Source organism: Elgaria multicarinata, chromosome 13 (assembly GCF_023053635.1).
Source record: "Elgaria multicarinata webbii isolate HBS135686 ecotype San Diego chromosome 13, rElgMul1.1.pri, whole genome shotgun sequence".
Taxonomy (NCBI): domain Eukaryota; kingdom Metazoa; phylum Chordata; class Lepidosauria; order Squamata; family Anguidae; genus Elgaria; species Elgaria multicarinata.
This window is the reverse complement of record NC_086183.1, coordinates 14,872,280-14,894,924: the sequence shown is the minus strand read 5'-3', so window position 1 is coordinate 14,894,924 and position 22,645 is coordinate 14,872,280. Positions and strand designations below refer to the sequence as shown.

At 40.2% G+C, this 22,645-nt stretch overlaps 1 protein-coding gene across 3 annotated transcripts in view; it reads right to left on the bottom strand.

Moving 5' to 3' along the window:
* The window catches only part of THRAP3 (thyroid hormone receptor associated protein 3), a 37,100-nt gene that overhangs the window by 6,341 nt on the left and 8,114 nt on the right, over positions 1–22,645 (bottom strand). For 2 of the 3 annotated variants that reach the window (XM_063140167.1, XM_063140168.1), the window contains exons 2-8: positions 18,617–18,692; positions 15,331–15,492; positions 11,145–12,032; positions 5,551–6,303; positions 2,829–3,001; positions 1,693–1,798; positions 339–423 (exon numbers count right to left, since the gene is read on the bottom strand). In XM_063140167.1, coding sequence (XP_062996237.1) covers positions 339–423; positions 1,693–1,798; positions 2,829–3,001; positions 5,551–6,303; positions 11,145–12,032; positions 15,331–15,467 — 2,142 coding nt within the window. In that variant the 5' untranslated portion in view covers positions 15,468–15,492; positions 18,617–18,692. The remainder of the gene's footprint in view (positions 1–338; positions 424–1,692; positions 1,799–2,828; positions 3,002–5,550; positions 6,304–11,144; positions 12,033–15,330; positions 15,493–18,616; positions 18,693–22,645) is intronic. The other variant, XM_063140169.1, reaches the window with a different exon arrangement.

Below are 22,645 nucleotides of genomic sequence, written 5' to 3'. Positions count from 1 at the left end.
ATATCACAAAAAACGTCTCTTCCATCATCAAGGTCACTTGTTTCCAAAAATCCACTCTTTTTGTCTCAAGCTCAAACTCAATTGACTTTGGGGTCATTTACCACATTTCTAACCACTTCACAAAGGTTGTTGATACATATTTTTTTTTAATAAAAATTAACCCTTTGTAGTTCATTTTTAGAATTATGCCCATCCTTGAAAGAAAAACACAAACTTAAGTAGAGAGCAAGTTAAACAAAAATATCACTTTCTTTTTCTTTTCTTTTTTAGAAACAAATAAAGCTCATGCCCAAAGCACACATATTGTGTTCCACTACAGATCAAAAGCAACAGTTCACCTTGTAGCTGGGTTCTTTGGAACTTTTGATCTCTTCTTGCGAGAATCCATGTTTTCTAAAAGAACTTGGAGAAATGTCTATCCTCCTAAACACAAAAAGGCGAATATCATTAAGAAAATGTCAGAGAAAACCCACTTTTTTGCCACTCAGATAATGCACAAATCAGTCTTCAGTCCCGTTACATCAGGAATGGCAACGGACAGACAGAAAACTGTAATGCTGAGTCAATTACTGGATGGAATATGGCCTTTCAGCATTCAGTCCCCTGTTCAGTCACGTGACTCCCTGGAGGGCTTGAGAAGTTTGTGCTGGTAAGCCTATGGCACAGGCTTGTTAGGAGAGAAACACAAGATAATAAAGCATCTTTAAGAAGTTAATACATGCAAGACCTCTTCCTGGCTACTTGCTTAGTCCAAAATCTCCCATAATGTTCTGAAAATCCATTTCTGTAAATACAGACTGTGGTAAATGCATGCAGAGTTCAGCTTTCTGAAGATGTCAGCTTGCTTTCTCTTAAAAAGGGGAGTTTCTATTTCTAAGGGCAGCCGAGGATACCAATCCTGCCTTCTTGGGGCCTCAACCTAGAAGGCCATGCCCCTTCCCCCATGGCCACCCATTGGTGTTTTCCTGGCTTGTGTGCCATCCCCCGTCCCCCCCCATTCTAAACAATTGCAATCTCTCTCTTAAGGCTTTGCTACTGGTGGTAAGAGTTTTAGACAGAAATATACGGGTACTTTCGCCCCACCCTTTCTGCACCTGGCCTTCAGTGGTGGGGTGGAGCTTCAGTGTCCTTGCTTTCATGATATCTTTCAAATAATCACTATGCATAATTTATTCAAGTCACTGGATTTATTTATTTATTTTGTGCACAGAATTTGTGGTGCTATTGCAGAATTGCAAAGCCCTGCCTATAAAGTGTGGCTTAGACCCATTAGATTGCTTTAGGCACTGGGGGCACCACGTTAGTGCCTGTCGGCACCAAAGCCCTTTAAGCAAAACTGAGTGTGTGTGGACCTATACACAGCAATGCTGAACACACATGTCTACCTAAGCTACTCTTTTCAGGACAGTCAACTGGAACAGAGTGGCAGGAGGGAGGGACAGCTGGAGCTTCCCTCGGACAAGGAGGAGTTGCTCTTGTTCAGCGGTAGTCAGTCTGTTCCTAAAGGGTTCAAAGAGCTGTCAACTCACAATGTTAAGGCACAGTTCAAGACCCTAAATTTAGCAGAGAGCACAGCCTGTGTTCTATTGTGCTGGTGAGTTATGGTCCAAAGGCCTATTGATTCTAATACTTCCCCTCCTTGAGCACAAGAGTGCATATTCCCTCACCCTTGTCATGCCAAGCCCCACTCACCTATGGATTTCAGGGCTTTTGTTCTTAGCCGACTCCTGCTCTGCTCGTTTTAGGTATTTAGTGAAGCGCTCATTCAGCGTCATTCCTGAAGACCCAAAGTGATGCTCTGTTGGTTTGTAGTAAGGAAATACCATATGGTTAATATTGCACTTAGACATTAGGACAAGATAAAAGTGAACTCTGCAAGAGATCCAGGAAGCAAACAATACAGAGGTGAAGGGAGAAATAGAAGGCAGTGCTGAGAGATACTTGGAATCTACCCTGGCAGAGCCTCAGTACTCCATGCCATTCTTCTCTCACATATCCATCCTGGTTCTAGAATGTGTGTATCTTATCCACAGTGATTTTAAACCACATTGCTTTAAACCACTGCAGACACTAAATGGAAAGGAAAGGAATGCACACACCATTCTACCCCATTTTCTGGGAAGCCCCACTTTTCCAATGACAAGCTCAGGAATTCCCAATGCCTCTAAAAGCAGCACACTCCCTAGAAACTGATCAGGTGACAATGTCCATTTTTTCTATGGAAACTACTCCCTTTGTCAATGATCAGGCGTCATAATAAAATTGGTGCCACTGAGTAGTAAGGGCTTCGGTGTGACTGGGGCTTCATTCTGCAGTTGTAAAGGTTCTGGAGCAAATAAATTCACGTACAACTGGAGCACTGCATACAAGATCACAAAGAGGATTTTGGCATTGTTGTAAAAAAATTTTACAGCTGGAAAGACTTTTTTTTCTTTTCCTTATGAATAAAAACTGTGGAAAACCTTTTACCAGACTCTTACTTACAATTTGGTAGTCAGCAGGAGACAGATAAAAAGACTTTGGGGCTGCCAATTGGCCTCGACTTAGCTTTCATACAGCTTAGAAGTGGACTGAAATGCAAATACAATGAAGAGCCAAAATGGAGAGATGACCATTCCAGAATCCTTTAAATATATTTCTCATATATATGGGGAAAGAAAGAAAAAACCTTTACAACTGCAAGATGAAGACCCAATCACACTGAATAAGCTTTATGAAAAGGAAGCCTATTAAGAAATATGCATGATAGCACATTGTGTTCCCTGTCTTGCTACAGATCTACGACAACGGGGGCAGTTCCAGGATGGTGTGCTCAACATGCAACTCACCTTTCACATGGTGGACAATGGTTACTATGTGTTGAGCAAAGAGCTCCGAAGGGCTCCGCTGGGACTGGGCTGACTGAATGTGATGGAAAATGGAGCGAAACTCCTGCTCCTTTTTGTTGCTGTGCACCAAATCACGACACAGCTTGCGCTCCTGTGCCAAAATCCCGCTTGGGCTAGTGGGGAAACACACAAAAATATATGTTAATGATTACGGCTGCCATAAAAGACCCAAAATGTAGCAATGATAGTCTGTTGCAGACTAACCTTAAAGATCATGGCAAAGCTTTTATAAAGTAGAGAGTGTTCTGATGCAATGGTCTCTCTAAATCTGGGTCCATATCGACAGACTTTAACCCAGGGCAGGCAACTGCGAGAGCTCTGTGGGACATTTTTGCTCCCTGTACTGCCCCCTGGGCTGCATTCTCCCCCCGCCCCCCGGAAGGTGCCAAAATAAATAAATAAATGGCATCTGTAACAGTTACGGAGTGCTAAAAGAATCAAAATTAGCTTTCAATGTGTTGCCACTATGGATACCGTTTCCCAGGATTTAAAAAAAAAACTATTTGGGGTGGGGTGGGGGCAGGGGCTGCATGCAGCCTGCATGTTACCCAGACCTGCTCTAACCCATAAACATGGATGCCATAATACATTAATCTAAGTTGCTACAAGACAACTTCATTGTTTTACAGGAAAGTTAATCAGCAGCTGCTACTGCCAACAATATCAGGAATAAAATGCACAGCTGTGTTCTTCTTAGATTGTATGTAAGCACCTTTCTGCAGCAAACCTGCTCCCAGATTGTGGTGGCAGATGATAGTCTGAATTTATCTGTGTTGAATTTATCTGTGCAAAGGCTGATGGATAGATGGCCTTGCCTAGAATTGGAGGCAACATAAATGACTTTTCATAGTAAATGGCTCTTTGATTCAAAGATTTGCAATTGAAGACACAATGATCAATTCAGGAGCGATATCTTGCATTTTCCACACCAATCTTTCATTTGTGGCCTCTCTTCTCAACTGCCAGCTACACATATGCACCTCTGGGTTTTTCTCCTTCATCTTTCCCCATGCACATTGGAACTGCAAGGACTAGAGGCAGAAGTGCTTGGTGAGACAACATTGTGTCCAATCAAGTATCCTTTGGGATGGCTTTTGCCCATGCTCAACAACCATATTTGAAGCATGAGAAGGAACTATTTCACTGGGAGACTGCTTTCCCCCGCAGGCTGCAGCTTGGCTTGCTTGCTCAAGTCACCTGGACAACTGCAGCTGTGGGTTCCCCCACCATGGTACCTTTGGATAATAAAGACTTGACTAATTAGGATTATATTTCAGAACACACACTAAATGGACACTGCTTACTTTCTATGTAGCTGCATGATATATAGACATCTGCACAAAGACGGCAGACCTTTATTACAGCAAAGACTGAAATCAGTCAACGTTATGTGGGGGTTTAACTACAGCTTAAAAGTTATTTTTTCATCAGGGACCAATTTTCCTATTGCGTCACATAAGCGTCCGAAAATAATCTGTTTAAGATGTCTTATTACAAATATGGCAATCTTTTTATTATTTTCAAAGATTATGAATGCGTACACGGATTTCCACAATCAGATGAAGTCCACTATCCAGGCTCAAAATTCCCCACACCGGCTGAAGTTGCATCTGTGACACAGGCATGGCTTATTCCTAATTGTTCGAAATCATCGTTTGAGGGAATAGAATTAAACTGTAGACCTTACAATTCAACCACGGAGCAAATAATGCTGTTTCATGCTGCTTCAGGAGGGATCTTTTTGATTTTCATTATGCATAGAGCAGTGCCCAGTGGACTAGATGAAACATTCTGACTTTTAATAGTTTTTTTTTTTTGGTATGTTGTTTTCTGGATCTAATCCCTTTTTATTTAAGGTTGATTGAATTGTTTGTTGTTATTATCAGGATACAAAAACAAATGTACAACAGCACCCTCTCTCTGGGTGTCCCACCTCCTTCTAAACCTGGGAAACAGAGGAAGAAGTCAGTATGACAGAGAAGGAAAAGTGAGGCAAACCACAAGAGACACCCAGAAATAATGAATTAAAAAAGCAGTATTCAACCAAGGATCTGGTAATTTTTATTGTATTTTGTAATTACTTGCAAGTTTATGCTTGCAATTTATTTTCAAATATATAGGAGTGGCAGTTTTCTAGCCATATTGTTCAGTACAACAATACAGGCATTTAACTCTCTTCTTCCACTGACCAAGTTCATTATCTATGGTATTATGTATTACTATTTTGCTCCCCACCCACCCGAGTCTAGGGGAGGTAATGTGAAAGGGTATAATATCTCTGGACTCCTATTACGCAGTCATGTGTTCTAAATGAAACATTTCCATGAAGATGAAATTAAAACTAGTTAGTAGACCAGCCTCTGATTAAAGTTGGAAAAAACATGTTTTTAGGCTACTGGATTCTTGCTTTAAAAAGAACCGTAGTTCTTGCCATTTCACTAAATTTATCTCAGGTTGGGGTATTAATGTTATCCTCAAGCCTTTAATGATAGACGCATGGTACAGTGTGATCTCTGAACACATACTTATGGTCCTTTTAATTTGCTTGCTCTCTTTAAAGGTCCAGTGACAGGTTTTACTGTAGAACACAATGATTTTCTCACTTTGGCTCACCCTCCCTTTTCCCTTCACTCCAGCTGTGGAGACAAACTGAGCCTCTCACCGTGCAAGATCCTCATCAAAAGAATCCATTCGAAGGTTGACTTGGGTCTCACGAGTAATAGAAAAGGAGGACTTGCCAGTGGCCAGGCCCTCTCCCCTCGTGCTTGGCTTATCTCTGCCTTCTGAGGACTTTCGAGGCGGAGGAGAAGTAGCGTTTTTTTCCTGGCCTGCTTTGTATGTGGTTACTCGGAAATTCTTTTCTGGTACAAAGCCTCTGTGCCCAGCTTCTGCTCTTTTGGCAGCCTGCCTCTCCTCTTTCTTAGACTGTTCGGAATAGGACTCCTCCTCCATCTCCTCAGCTTTCCGCTGTTTCTCTTTGGCTGCGGGCAAAAATACCAGACCTTCCCATTTCCCTGTCCGATCTTCCTCCTGGTTTTTGCTGGAAGCAGATACTGTCTTAGATAGAAACTTGGGCTCATCATCCTCATCCTCATCAAAATTGGATTCCTTTCGCCCTTTGCCCTTAACTTTCTTCTCCGGCTCATCCATTTCCTCTTTGCCATAATGGCTCTCCTTATGGAACTCTGCCATCTTCTTTTCAAAGTCGTCTCGGAGCTTATAGCGCTTTGGGGACTGACTTCCACGATATATCTTTTCTGTGTCAGCTTTGGAGGCATATGGATCCAATTTTGTTTTGCCATCCGCTAATCCCATCTCAGAGAAACTTCCCTTCTCTTTCATTTTTTCCTTTTCCACATTCATCAGTTTCTGCTCTTTATCTTTCCCATTTTCAGCCTTTTGCTCTTCTAAGTACCTATTTATAAAAATACAGACAACAATTCATGAACTGTTATTCTCAAACTTCTGATCAAGCGGCTTTTGTAAGATTCCTGTGTTACTGATACAAAGTTATTGTTTTGTTTAGCTTCTTCTATCTATTTTAATGTTTCGAAATAAGTACGTCTGTTCACAAATGGTCAAAGAGCTTAGTAAAAAGAATAAAATGATACTTTAAAACTCACTTGCCACAGCTAGAAGGCAGGAAATACATAAAAGATCTTACCCAACCTGTGCATTCACTTACAAACCTGTTTGTGGAGAATTAACCCATCAACATTTTCACCTTGGATTGCTGTGCTTTTAAGTAACACACAGTGGAAATAAAAGCCTCAAAAGCTACTTCCAAATTTTTGGAGGCAAGTCTCCTATGGAAGCTATAGACAATTCAAAACACAAATAAAAGCAAAAAGGTTAACAGGGGAAATTCTTAATTGGTTGGGAAGAACACGAACACTCAGCAACGTTATAAAGGCTAGGAATTCCCAACAAAACCTGACAGAATAGTGACTGCAATTTAAACTATCTGGTGAAAAAAGATTTGAAGTGCAAATAGGTGTGAATTTCAAAACCATGCTTTAGCGAATGACATGACAAAATTAAGAGATACTGAAAAATCACTGCCCTTCCTTCTTAAAGGAACTTTTAAAAGGGTGTGCAATTACCGGGATCCTTGTACCAACAGAGTTTGGGAACCCATGACAGGGCTGTATTTCCAAGAATTTAAACAACATTTCTGCCCAAAGCACATGTGCCAACTGCTATCTTAGTGGCTTCAACATTGCTTAATTTTTACAGACTACATATGTTGGCTTTTGAACAGCTGTTAACATTTGCTAGAAGCCCACCAGTGGAGTCCAGAGCATGACAAAAACTGTATTCATTCTTTTAACAGTCTTTTCAAACAATTCTGAAAACAGGGCTAGAAAAAGCCTTGGCTCCTAAAATGTGACACAAGGGGGGCATGGAATATGACTTTCAAAGAAAAGTGTACTGTACAGGAATTGGCAGGTAAATGTCTAACCGTTTCCTGAAAATCTGAAAAGAGAACCAGGGAATTCTCTCCTTTCCTCCTGCTAAAAAAGCTTAAACAAGCAATTGTTCTTCATAGTGGCTCAGTTCAGACAACTCTACTCAAAGGTTGAGTTTTCAGGTGGTACGCCCCACACAACATGTTCTAACTCCACCGTTGTGCGACTGTGGGCTACTGTGGAATTGAGAAAATTCCATTGTGACATTTGACTGACAGTTCCTCCGCCCTCTCTCCTCCCCCAGTCCTCTCGATGGTATCCCATCAGCCACTGCTGCAAAAAACAACAACAATCCCAGCAGCTCTTCTAGAGTGGCACTCACTCCTTTTGCCACTCTTGCCAGGGAACTCTGTAGCCAGTGGGAAAAATCAACTCAACGCAATGGAAAACTCCACGGAGCCCTCCACACAATATGCCACACAACGTTTATGCAGGAAATTCAGCGTGGAGAGTTTTCCAAACAAACTCCAACATGGGGTGGAGTTTTCCCACCAGACAACACATTTTTCAACGGCGGTGTAAAATCTCCGCAGAGTTCTAAAACCACCATTGAGAAATGTATTCTCTGAACTGAGCCAGTGTATGCTTTTTTTAAAAAAAAATCCAACACAAAATCCCAACACAATCTCATTTCTGCAAATTTCCCCCACCTCCTCTTTTAAATGCTGCATCTAGTTCTGCATAATTACTAATTAAATTACTTTACTGAAGTAGTTATTTACATTGATTAGTGTCATGGATTATTTTGTCACTTCGAAAAGCAACATCTAAGTTTGAAATGTACTCCTGTGGTGTTCTGAGCAAATAAATAGCCACCAATACTTTTGGAACGAGAATGTTCAGCAGCCAAATCTTAAAACTTGAACCAGTCTCTGATGCAATAGATAAAAATGAATTTGGTGCATGCCATCTTGGTAGGGGCACCCAAGCCCCATTCCTATGGCACCACCGCAATTTTAAAGAAGCAGCTTTTCTCCTGTGAGAAAGCAAGAGCTGCCATGCTAGACAGAGCAATGGTTTAATACAATTACCAATACCCAAGCAGCTGCCTCAGGAGATTTCACAAGCACAACATGGCAGTGTGGTCTGATCGCAACGCCGCCTGCCATCCGATCATCAGAGATGAGCCTGCAGTTTTGCCTACCATCACTAGTAGCCATGTCTAAAGTCATCTTCCAACTGTTTATCTAATCCCTTTTTAATAAACTATCTATACTAATGGACATCATGGGTATGGCTTTACAGTAAGAGCAAAATAGCCAGAAGTATATGTTTCCTGGGGAGATACCTTAGAAACTAGTTACAAGCAAAACTGAAATAAAATAGAAGGGTTAATTTTTATATTGTCTGGAACTATGTGTTACTTCTGTTCAAGATCCACAATCTCCTAGGGGGCAGAATCTTTCATTGGGTAACACCTACAATATGGATCATGAAATCATATTTATTGCAACTAGTTTAATTTTATCATTTTTATATTTAATATGCTTTTATTAATCTTTTCTGTATTTTTACTTTGTAAATCGCTGTGGGAAAATGATGGTCTTTAAAGGTAGCTAAGCAATTGATTAATTAAAGTCAAAACAATTATTCTTTTCAGAGAAGCCCACCAACCTACTCAATACTCTGCCTACTGCCACTTAGTTTTAACATTTTTATTTTACAAAGGTTTTTAAAATTACGTTATATGGCTGTTGCTATCTATCAGTTTATTTTTGTGCTTTTTTAAAATGCATGATATACTGTACAGTGGGCAGAAAGTAAATCTCCAGATGTTCTAGACTACAACGCCAAGCATTCCTGTCCACTGGCTAAGCTGCCAGGGGTTCTGGGAGTTAAAGTCCAATACATCTGGAGATTTACTTTCTGCTCACCCGTCTATTTTACTATTTTCAGTGATACTGGGTGGAACATTTTCCATGGAATGCTTTCCAGAGTTATGTTTTTCTAGAGGAAAATAAAACATTTTCAGAAACACATTGTTCCATAAAACGTATCAGTACTATAATACTAAACCACGGTTTAGTGTTATAAGAATGAACTTAGGTGACTATTGGGCTTTCACACTCCCTCATCCCTCCACCTTAGAAGAATCTGAACGTATTTATTTAACTGAGGCATGTCATGTTGTTTGAACTAAACCAACTGAGCCAGTCTGCATGTAACGAAAAGCCACCATGGGTGAACTTCTTCACAGGACTTCTTGCAGTGTTATTGGCTGCCATTTTGAAAATTCAAGCCATGCTTACATGCAAAGCTGCGATGCTGGGTTGTTGGGATGTAATAAGCCACCAGCAACCCTAAAACAGGCCATAGTGTCTGGGTGGCCCAACAATCTGCACTCACCAGGCTCATGCTTCAGTGTGTCCTCGCCACAGCCTGAATTTTAAAAATTCAAAATGGTAAGCCCTGCAGGGAAATTCACCCACGGTGGCTTGCTGTTATGAGAGAACCAGGTCACTGTGCGAATCATAACTATTGTTAGTTGAAACAAGCCAGCTTCAAACTGTAGTTTACAAAGTTGACTTGTTTCCCCTAACCATAATTAAGGTCAACCTAAGTTTTGGATTTGGATGACACAACAAATCATGATTAAACGAAAATGGAAGCAGAAGATTCTCATCTCTTTGCAGCTTGCCAGAGACGCAAGTGAGGGAGAATGTTTAAGCCTGAAGCTCAATGTGATCTGCCTGCATAATGTTAAACCGTAGACTCATTGGGCCAATTTGGATGCAATGCTGAGCCACAGGTTTAGGTGATGGGCAAAAGCTGTGGTTCGTGTGCCAAAGAGACTGAAAGCTTCCACTTTAAATTTTAAACCATAGTTTCCCCTACATCCAAAGTGCTTAGACCAACCAAGCCAGGATCAAACTGTGGTTTATAGTCCTGGTTTGTTCATTAACTATAGTTTAAAGTAATCGGACCTCCAAGAGTTATAACAGGGAACTCTGGTTAGTTTAAAACAGGGCTTTTGTACTACAGCTCTCATAATTCATGACTGCTGGCCATGCTGGCTGGGGGTTATAATCCAAAACATCTGGAGGGCACTAGGTTGCCTACCCCTAGATTAACGCCAGGAGCTAACACTTCAGCACACAAATCCAAGCCTCAACACAGCTCAACCATCCGACACATAAAATTAAGATGGTATACTTAAAAAAAATGTTTACTAGATGGAAGTGAAAACAACATGCTCAATCATATCTCCACTGAGTCAGGCAGCAGATTTTTTTTTTCTGGGAAACCAACCATCACTAACTATTTTATTTGTTTTCATTTAACTGATTGGTTTTTTAAAAATTTAATTGGTTTTTTATTTTATTTTGTGTTCCGTCCTGAGTAATTTCCCATCAGAAAAAAAATACCTAAAATTGTGGGTTGGATCCAGTACTTTGTGAGTTGCACTCAAGTTCCATTAAAATCAAGAAAAGTTGGTCATGACTTAAGTGCCATTGACTTTGATGGGAACTAAGGGCAACTAACTTTGTCTGGATCCAACCAGAATAAAGATCTCATAGAAATTAATTCCTTAGGTCATATTATCTGAAGCCTACTCTTGTTTTCACAGCAGTTTTCCCCAATCTTTTTGACTAGCCCAAATTAAATTATTTAGATTGCTTAATATTTGTAAACCACCCAGAGAGCTTTGGCAATTGGGCAGTATAAAAATGCAATAAATAAATAAATAAATAAATAAATAAAATTACAGTTAGCTTAACTATATACCAAGCTAAAAACCCACTAATGAATCAATCAATCAATCAATCCAGGATTCAAGACAACTTGCCTTTTGGAGAAGGCTGCCCCCATTTCCTCCTTCTGAGATGCCCCATAAATGGAACTGATTGTTGTGGGGCTTTTGCACACAGGGCTCTTCCTTGTTGGGCTCAGGCTTGCTAAATTATGCTCAAACTGATGTGAGCCTGCCTGAAAGGAGCTGCCGCTCTGCAGAGCTGAGCCTAGCTGAGAAGCATTAGAAGATGTAGGACTAGGCTTTTGAAGTGGGCTTGGCCTGGGGGATCGGCGCCTGACTACAACTGACTGCAGAGGGCTCTTTAGTGCTGGACTGCGTTCTTTTGGACTCAACTCGGACACAGCAGAGGCCCTTGATGCTGAACTTGTGCCGTACGTGCCCACTTCTTGCCAGGATTTCGACCCCTCTGAGGATTTGGCATCCTGGGACGTTCCTCCCGAGAAGGGCGGTTCCTTGTTGTCATCTCCTTGGTTATCCCCGGCGCCCTGAGATGCCCGGGCATCCTTGGAAGAAGACTTCTTGTCCTTCAATGACCGGCGCTTGGAGGACTCAGCTCTGCTGTGATTAGAGGAGGACCGAGATGATGAAGACCTCCTTGATCTATCAGATGATGACTTGTCAGAATTTCTAGAATGACTTCTAGACCGTGGAGATGGAGACCTCCTCTTGGGTGACCGTGAACGTGAGCGGCCCCTACGAGGGCTATAGGCTTGGCGGTAGTTTTGCCAATTGGACCTGTAATTTCCATAGCCACCTCGGTTATACTGGCCCCATGGATAGAACCCTCTATTCCTTCCACGGAAGTAATAGGGTCTCCGATACCCTCTGTTATGCCCTCGAAAATCCCGGTTCTGGTATACTCGTTGGTGGTTCCTCTCCCTGTTGTGAGATGGAGAATATGATCTCGAACGGGACCTAGAACTGGGGAAAAAGAAAAGGTATTTTGAATCTGCTACACATAGTATTGCTTTCATGCAGGCTTCCGTTTTGACCATCTCTAGCTTCTCTTGATCTCACAGAGGAAAAGGCACTCACCTCTAAAGGATCATCCCCAAAGCACCAACCTTCCAGAGCACCAATTGCAGCAGATGTCAAACCTGTCCCCACATGGGATAAAAGTCATCTATACTTTTAACCTATCAGTTTCATCTATGGAAACCTCCACAGCTGAAACGTATCATTTCAATAGCTTCAGCTATTGGGCGGTATAAAAATGCAATAAATAAATAAATAAATTTCAAGAGGGAAGAAATCTTTCCCCCACTCCATCAGAAAAAATAGACATAAGAAATGGGAGAACTCACCAAAAGTGAGTTAAATGGCTAACAACTTTAAAGGCGCAGATGAAGGTTCTGTCTTCTGCTACAAGAGCATACTGCTCAACGAAACACTTTCCCCTTTTAGGCAACAAGACTTTGATGTTAATGTGTGTGCGAATTTAGCTAGAGAAAGAGAAGCTAGGGCACACACTAGAACAAACACGTATATAATATAAAGCATACGGGATTTGAGGGACATCCAACAGATGACAGTTAGAAGGTACAATTCTAGGGGCAAGTGCCCTTTGTTTTGCTGGGGAAAGTACAAGCATTAATGAGAGCCAGTGTGATTGGAGTGTTAGATTAGAACTGGAGAGATCCTAGTTCAAATTCCTACTCAGCCATGAAGCTCATTGGGTGACCTTAGCAGCAGTCATGCACTCAGTATAATTTACTTCATACAGTTGTTGCATCGGATGTCCAAATCCTGTGTCTTTCAGCTGTATAGAAAAGGGAATTTCAGAAGGTGTCATTTGTAGGCATGTAGCACCTGATGAAATTCCCTCTTCATCACAACAATTAAAGCTGAGAAACCCTAACCTCTTTTGTATCTGGTCAAGAGGGCAGGGCTCCTGCAGTTGTAACTGTTGTGATAAAGACAGAATCACGCCAGGTGCTGCATGTTTACAAATATCACCTGCTAAAATTCCTTTTTCTCTACAAATGTTAAAGATACAGGAGCCCTGTCCTCCTTTTCATATGGTCATCTTATTGTTGCAAGGATAAAATAGGAAGGGAAAAGAATCATGTGTGCTGCCTTGGAGGGAAAGAGCAATATAAGCATAATAAACAAACACGTACAAAGCTGCTAAAAATACCACTGGGTGTTCATGATAAGGGTCCAGCTCCCTATGGATGCTAGAATAAGAGCTATAACTTAGAGGAAGAGCAGATGGTTTGCAAATACAAGGTCCCTGCATTGCATGTCCCAAGTGAAAGATTTTTTTTGGAGGGGTCACACACCTGTAACTCATACCCTGGAGAGCCACTGCAAATCAGAGTAGCCCAAATAGATCATTAATATGACAAGAGGTAATACCGATAAAAAGAAATTGTGCTTGTGAGGAACCCAACACAAGTGAAAATCAGACTTTAAAATAGTGTGAACAACATTTGTAGGCAACTCTAACATCTGGAACAAATCTACACAAAGAGAATTTGCCACCTTGTCTCTTCCACGAACAGAGCCTCCTTCACTGGTAAGGAAAAAACAGAGTAGCTTACCTTGGATACTTTTTCATTCGCAAACAGTTTCAGTAATGTAAGAAGGAAGAGACATGCACACAGCCTGGTGCAGGCAGTGAAAATGAGCCAATTAAGAGGTGTTCCGAAAGCACTAAGCAGCCAGTCCCCAGGCGGATACTGCATTTTGTTATCAATTACTGCTAAGGGACCTGGTGCCTGTTCCTTCCAAAATCCATTCTGCCATTTTAGAGGCACGGAACGTGAAATGTTTCCCTTCAAAGACCTGTGGAGGCCGTTCATGAGAAATCATTTGAAAGGACACAGTACATGAAACGCAGCTGGTGTTGTGTGTGTGTGTGTGTGCATGGGTATTTCCCCCAAAGCCGATAATTGGGTCATGTAATCACCACCAATGAGTTTTAACACCACACGGGTTCAGGCCACTCCACAAAATGGGGTGGAATGGAATGACAAACAACTTGCTAACTCCTACAAAGAATTAAGCAAACTGAATCAAGTTGAAGCAGAGTAAAGGGAAATACCTTGGAGAATGATACACATGCAACACAAGTTACATTCTCCCAAGTCAAGTCACCAAAAGCAACCAGCTGCATGAATTTTATAAATTTATAAACCAGTATAAAATTCTGACCAGCAAGCCTATTATCCTTCAGAAATTAAACCTACCTCTGTGAGCTCACTAAACACTTGCCAGTTGATTTGTATGCACCAGGCTCCTCCATTTTACTTCTATAGTCAAATCATTCGCAAAATGAAAGCTTCTCCAACAGCTGCCCATAACCAGGGACATTTTGCATGCTGGGGTCATTCTCCATTTGCTGCAGCTCTCATGAATGAAGCCGGACATTCCCAACCTACGGGTAACCCTTCCTAAAGCTTCTGCCCACAGTAAGTAGATCGCTTGAGCTTCTCCTCCATCTGGCTCTGTCCTCTCCTCCTCCCCTCCCATTGTATTTTACTGCTGCTTTTCTGTACTCTTTTAAAAAAACTGCATTTTAATTATTAACAGTCACTTGGGCTTGCAGCCTAATAAATACAGAAACTTTGTGATTCCTTTAGAATTATTTTTAAATAATTATTAATTCAACAGATAGCTAATAAAAACAAAATGAAATGCAAATCAACACCATGAACAGCTGAGTGGGTGTGGTTCTTCAAGCTCTGCAAGCAATGAGTTCCCTAGGATTTTAAAAACACAACCACAAATTTAAGACTCTGAAGGAGAGAAGGAAAAATCTGCTACAAGACGTTGCAGCAGAATTTTACTGGTGCTTGGTCTGCATAATTTCCAACAAGGCAAAGAGTCTGATTATCTGATGTTAGAGACTATTATCTGTTTCCAGCTATCAAAAGCTAGGCAAGTACAAATTTAATCACAAGGACCTGAGGATAAATACATTGAAAATCTGAATGGAAAATCTTAAAACAGATGGCTGTCAAAGCACAGGTAAAGAAATATTCACCTTCCATTACAATTTACAGCATTCCTCAAAGTAAAAAAGAATGACAGAAGCGGATTAATCACTCAGAACACTTGCCAATAGCCAACTCTTTAAGATTTTGGAGTATTTAGAATAATCCAGAATCTAGTAAAAGGCTTTCTATAAGAGAACTCCCATTTGTAAAGACTCCCTTCACATGCATAATGACTCCAAAAACATGACAAACAATTAGAAGCAACCAGTGGAACTTACCTGAGCCTGCGTTTTCTTGACCGCGAAACAGATCGGGATCGGGACCGAGACTTTGAGAAAGACCGGGACCGGGACCGGGACCCAGATCTTGAACGAGAGGAACGGGATCCAGATTTTGATTTGTTTGTTTTTGACATCTCTGATAAATCCTTTCACTTAAGCCTGTCAACACAGAGGGTAAGAAAAACAACAAGAGAATTGTTTTCCAGCTTTTCTTCTTGGCTAGAGAAGTTCAAGAATAGTAATTTCTCTTTGCAACACAAACAGAAACATATATCCAACAGCCTCTGAAACAGAACCCTAAGGGGAACTCCAGAACCTAAGGTTGACAGAAACCATGACAAATCTGTGGATTGATTTAGACATTTTTTTTCACTCAAGACTGTAAAATTTCAATCCTGCTGTAGTTTTAAGACTACCAATTGCAAAGTGTAAACTTGTCTTGAAATCTTCCTGCATGTTGTAAGAAAGAAGCTGCAAGCGTGACTCTTCCACACCTAGACGAAAGAACACTTACACACTAGCTCTCAGGATGAGATGCTAGCTCTCTGAAAAGCCCTGGTGCTGGTAAACGAAGTTATACACTTGTCACAATCAAGCAGCCACTAGGGACTCCTGTTGCAGCCAAAATAAATCGGGAGACCTTCCAAGTATTTCAAGGTTTCAAATGTTGGTGATTGAAAATAAGTTTCTCTATAACATTAAATGCCTTTCCAGAATCACATTTGCAGCAAAGTTATCTTAAACTAAAGTCCTATGATTTTCAAAATTCAGAGGGACAAAACAATCACCAAGGATGACTCAGGTATAATAACTAAGAGGAGAATAATTAGGTGGTTTCTCAAGGGAAACTTTTAGAAATACTTCAAATAGCATCTTTCAAGAGAAAAAACTCAACATGTGACAGAAAAAAAACCTTTTTAAAAACAACCACACACTGTGCTTCCCAATAAGAAAAGTCTATTCCATCTCCAGCTAGTTTCTTTGTAATTCAAAAGTGAACAAAATATCTATCATACAAGTTTTACAAAATGTTGCAAATGAAGCATAAAATATTTCCAAAATGAAATGAAAAAAAAACTTATTGCAGATTTGTTTATCTGCTGCAAACGTTTCACATAATCTATTCTTGGGATTTTGTCTTCAAAACTGGCAATTTTAATACAATCCATAAAGTAGCTCTTGGTTTAAAACTCATCTTACATACCCCATTGCCCCCACCTCTGGACATGGTTCTAATTCAGGCTAGCAGTAAAAAAGAAAAAAAAGAAAAGAGTCCCCTTGCATGCCCAAACCATTTTTGAAATGGAACAGGGGAAGTTGCATACCTCAATTAATCCTGAGTGATGGGCCAGACAGAGCTGTGCTGTAGACCTAACCCTATAAACTAACACCTGGCCTGGCCCATCACTTTCCCTGCACAAACAGCAAACCAAAGTTCAAGTTCTCTGGTACAGCGAAGTATGTTCTGACAATTCAGCCACCGCATTAACTGGAAATACTTTTACTTCTTGGAAACTAGGGACTAATCCAGTTGTATTATATCTATGACAAGGTAGTCTTTGCCTGCCACATAGACACACACTCCAAGCAAATGCAAAGGGTGAAGCAACTCCACAACTGGGATTTCCAGACAGTGTGGTATCAAGGGTTAACACTTTCCTCCCACCCCAGCTCAAGAGATCGTATTTCAGAGTCAGCTGCTGAGCATTCAGGAAGCCCTAAAAGATTTTAGCATCTGCTGACATGAACTCAACAGGATATAAATGTGGGGGGTATCAGAACAGGCTCTAAAAAGCACACTTCCATGGTTTAAAAATTCTAAAAATCATGCGCATTTGCTTCCCCCCGCCAACAAAAGCTACAACTTACACAGATGCATGCCATCCGTACATATTGCTGTTCCATTTTGAATGTAGAAAAGGGTTTCCTGAATAGAACAACAATGTATGGAGCATTCCTCAGCAATCTGATCATGACTGATCATGACTGGTTTGAATTTAGAGGTCCTTCAAATCCAAAGTGTCAACCATTCCTTCCTTATTTTTCTGGCCCATTATAAGAGCATAGCCTCAGCTGTTCAATCCAATGTACAAATGCAAATTACATATATTTTATGTAACTTGGATTTTCTTTTAAGCCACAATACATTTCCTTGTCACGTGCCCGGGTCATTTAAAATCGTCTTTCACCCTTTTACACCATGAGAATCACCTACTCTTAAGTTTTTATTTCCTGGTACCCTTCAATCATGTGAGGATTTCCTGAGATTTGTATTCTCTTCCCAAACACCAATCAAGGTGCAAAAAAAGTTTATGACCTGAAGTGGCCTTTCCGCTAACTTACCCAGAGAAGAGCCAAGTTCACATTTTGGCAATAAATGAACCAATTAAATTATCCTTTATTGCTATGCCTCCTTGTTTGTGATATAGGAATAACATTAATTGTAGGCACTTAGTCAGCATAATATATTGGCTAAGAGTGAAAACTGTGAAGTCCCAAATTCAAATTTCATCTTTGCATCAGATTCATTATATGGCCTTAAGCAAGCCATTATTCTCTCTCTGATCCAGTTCACAGGATCAAAATAGCCCACCATGGCTTATTTAAGCCACAGTGAGCTGCAATGTGTGGTGGGAAGGATCTGAATATTCACCAGTCAGCTGCGGTGTGTCATGTCATGGTATGGCTCATGCCCAGGTGGTGAATACTCAAAATGGCTGACAACACACACCAACACACTCAGCAGCAAATCAGCCCAAATCCTCTGCTCCACAGGGATAATGCTTACTGAACTACCATACAATGTTTTAACAATTACTAAAATGATTTGATTTGTGATACCCCATGAAAAATCAAGCATAACAAGAGGAAAATTTGCTACATGGAACTAGCGATACATTATAAAAGTCAACAAGAACTAGGACCATTCAGGAAGGAAGGAATGTTTTAGGTCTCAGTCCTTCTTTGAAAAGCCAAACAGAAATTGAAAATAAAAGATATTTCAGTAAATGCTCAATGTCAGACAGAGTTAAAAAAATTCAGAGTTAGAATTTACTGTAGCCATATCACATAGGGAAGCAGAAGAAACTCAATAAGCACAAGAATTAGTGCTACAGTGTTTTTAGGACTTTTTTTTTTTAGTATGGTTTTAAAAACTGAGTTATAAGCTGCCTTGTGGACCCTGGTTGGTCAAAAGTTAGAGAAAACATATTTTAAATCATTTTGCAACACACACAGTCAAGCCCTTTCCACCATTAACACTGATATGCTGTGGGAAACTTACCTTACTTGAAATTGACTTAGCCCTGACTCAATAGTCACCTAGCACAGTCTCCTTCCACTTGTGAAATCAAACAATTCTGTAAAAGAAAAGTAATTGCTTATATTGCAACTGCTCACAGAATGGCACCCATAATAACTGCTATACTTTGACAAGAAGTGTAAAAGCAGCGTTACTCAAATTGTGGGGCAGGAACAGCCCTTCTCAGATTTGCTACACTATTTTCTCAAGATAATCGTGCATGTGCACACGCGCACACACACGCACATCTACATGGCTGGAATAGTAACTTCATTTGAAAATAACTTGATTTTAACTTGACAACTTTTTACCAATTGCAAGGAGGTAGAACCACTAGGAATTACAAAGCTATAACATGTCAAGTGTTAAACATTTAGATAGTTGACCTACGTTAGTGCTGTCACAAGGTCCTAAAAATGAACTATTATCCCCATGGGCTCAAAAATACCGTGTACTTTCTCTCTTTAATTTAAAGAGAGAAAGGTAGGCAGAAAAGTGGCAAGTAACAATGTGCATATTGTTAGTATCATAACACCACCTCCATTCCCTCAAAAGGTCCACAAAGCCTGTTGTGGCACCCCGACTGTGGAATGCCCTCCCCTTGGAAGCCCAACTAGCACCAATGCTGATTTTATTCCAGTGCCAAGTGAAAACATAGCTTAACAAAGCCTTTAAGGGTTAAATTCCCTAAGGTGGCACATTATTTTAATTATTTTTACTGCTTTTACATTATATATTGTTTTAACTTGGTTCATGATTTAATTTGTTTTTAGCTGTGTATATTTATTGTTTTATACTGTATTCTTTTATCTGTACGCTGCCCTGAGATCTTAATGATATAGGGTGGGATACACATGTTTTAAATAAATAAAATCAAGCCACTGCTTTCTCCTTTCAATACCGTTGCCTAAACATTCACTGTGGCAGTTGGAGTCCCAGTGTAGGCCTGCCATGTTTCAACCATCACATGGCAAGCTAAGGCTCTAACCACCACATGTATGTTGCAGCAAAACACAATGGAGAGTTCTGTGGAACCTTAGACTAATGAATGTATCAGCCCACCAGAGTCCATTTCAAGTGCACTCTATACCATGAAAGCTTATGCCATAATAAATATGTTTGTCTTTTTGCTGCCAGTGACAATCGTATCACTTGCTAACTAGATTGGCACTGACTCTTAAATATCAAAGTTAAACCAAGAATGGCAGAATTGAAGAAAAGAACTTTACAGAAACACATTGGTGTTCAAGAATACAAAACTGTTACAGTCTCAGAAATGCAGAAAAGCCTGTCTGGCAGCCTCTCACAATTTCTGGAGTTAGGGGCACTTCCTTCCCCTTCCCCCTCAGTAATAGACAATAGACAAGATTCAGTCAAGGCATAAGTGAAAGGAAAATATGCATGGCACAACAAACACACTGGATGAAAATACTGCTTTAACTGTCCATCTCATGATCCAAAATAACCCAGTCTTTTTGGTTATTAGGTAGTAACAGCAAATCTTTTTGCAAATACTGTGGTCCTCAACATCCATCTTATCAACAAAAATGGCTCCTAATTTTCCACTAAATTTATAAGGTGACATTCACAAGTCCCCTTCCTCAACAAAAAGTCCCACTGTGCAACATAGGAAGCTCTTCCATAGGGTGTTTTTTTTTTGTCCACAAACCAAATTGCTTGCATGCCATAGCATAAAGCTATCTGTTAACAGAAAGATATAAAAGGATTTTTGTTTCTTTTACAGTTTTAGCTGATGGAGCAAGCTTGGGATTCTGCCAATGAAATTCATTTGCTTTGCCTTCCCACTGCCATGGCTGCAAACCAAAGCCACCTATGAGTTTAATTTTTATCTTGTTTTTTCAAGCCTGAGAGGGAAAAACACCTTTTGTTCAATACAGTGAAGCCCAAAGGTCCCTCATCAGCAGGTATGGCAGTCAGCCAACCACTCCTCCTCAATGTAGTCAACCTTCTATCAATCCATCTGGGCTTTTAAAAACAAGAAGACACCACCTGTTCCACCTCAAGAGATGTGTTAATTGTCTTACACCTGAAAAATGAACTATTTATCTTCTCGCTCTGTCAACACTGAGCACAGATAACATGTAGCCCAAAGTGTACAGCTAAGTTTTATCATCTCTTCTCTCCCCAGGAGACCTATGTTGCCTTTGAAACCTATCCTAATCAGATAGGAGAGGAAGAAGTCAACTATATTTCTCCATGAATTCTAAAGTTTTGCTTGGAAGTAGCTTCCTTTATTAAAGATCAGGAAAGTGGGAAGGGGGGGGATGAGTCACCTGACTTTGATCAATATTATTTCTGATACACCAGGTGCTCATATTCACAACAACTTTGCTTTACTATGGTTACAATTTACAGGCAAGGGCAATCTCTGTTTCTCCTGGGACAGATAATATTCCATGCAAGTTTCTCCCTCTAGTTAGAAGCCCCAAGTGGATTCAGAATTTGGAATTAACCCTTGGGTCAGAGTCAGGACCGCATCAACCCCTCTGTATGAAAAGTAAAAGATGTTGTAGAAAAATGTGTAGCCAGGTTAAGGGCATGATAAAATTTTAAATTAATTCACTTTTAACAAACAAACACCACTTTGAGACCCTAGCAAGGCTAGAAAACAGATTTTCAGTTTTAGAATAAGGAAAAAGTGAGTACACTATTTATAGGTCAATATTCTGAACCTCTATAAAATTCAAAACTCATTTTTGATAGTACATGTTACTTTAAGTAGATGTTACTGCATGCTCCCTCTTTGTTTTCCTATAAACCACAGCTTATTAAGCTGTTGCTGATTATTATTAATTACATTTATATACCGCTCCATAGCTGAAGCTCTCTGGGCAGTATATAAATGTAAATGATCACCACACCTTCTTCTTCGCCCCTCTCTTCTTACCATTGCATGCTGGCTTCAAGGTAAATATTGCAGCTTGCCATAAGCCAAGTTCCAAGTTATGTCTCAAACGGGGAAGTCTGGCTTAAAGCAAGCCAGGATATTCGTAACAAAGCCAGTGCACAACAGGAAGAAAGGAGAGGGAGGAGTGTTTGGCCCTGCATTCCTGTCTTCGCAAAATGATTTTCCAAAGTGAGCAATTATTTATTTTCGATTTTAAGTTCCTTTGTGACAGACTTTAAGCTGATGTCATATTTTTGCCTATGTAACTCTCAAGCATCATGAACATAGCTCTTGAAATTCATCTCCTCAATGCTTCTGTGAAGCATACAATTTTATTTCCATTTTACAGAGAGAAAAGAAAGGTGTGGCTTGCCCATAGCCACATAGTGGCTGGGTTCGGACAACACGATAAGCAACAGTTGATTAAAGACAATCGTCCATTGCGTTGCTTATCCATTGCGTTGCTTATCGTGTCATCTAGGGGTGGACACACAACGCACAGATTTAAATGAAATCCACCCTCAGCAGTTCGTCCAGGAATTTACTTCATGTGCAAAATAGAAATCCCATTCTAGCTACAGCTAGAAAGGACTTGGAAAGTTCTGGACACTTAATTTTCAAGTAACTACTCTTGTTTAGTGTGTTCACAGATAAACAATTAAAAATCCTTAATTCTTCAATTCCTGTCTCTAGGGAAATAAAATTTTATTTATTTATTTTACTTAAAAGATTTCATATTTTAAAATAGATTTTAGATTATGCTCCTATGTGGTAGAAAGGCTCTACATTGGTTGAAAGCTGATATAAGACCTATTAATATGCACTTAGGAAATATGAGACCTCAAAACTTAATTTAAATCAGTTATTTGAATTACACATTTCATGGTGATTTAATCAAGCTATCCTGCCTTGGAAACACCCAGAAGCAGTGAGAAAGGTTTTTGCTGCTTCCAAGTATCTCAAAAAGCCAAGAATTATGTGAGACTGATCTCTCTCTCAAATCCTAGCTAAGAGAGAAGGCCTGCCAAAACAGGATTTTATAATACTAAATGACTGGGTTTGGATGACACAATGGTCAACAGTTGCTTAAATACTATTGTGCC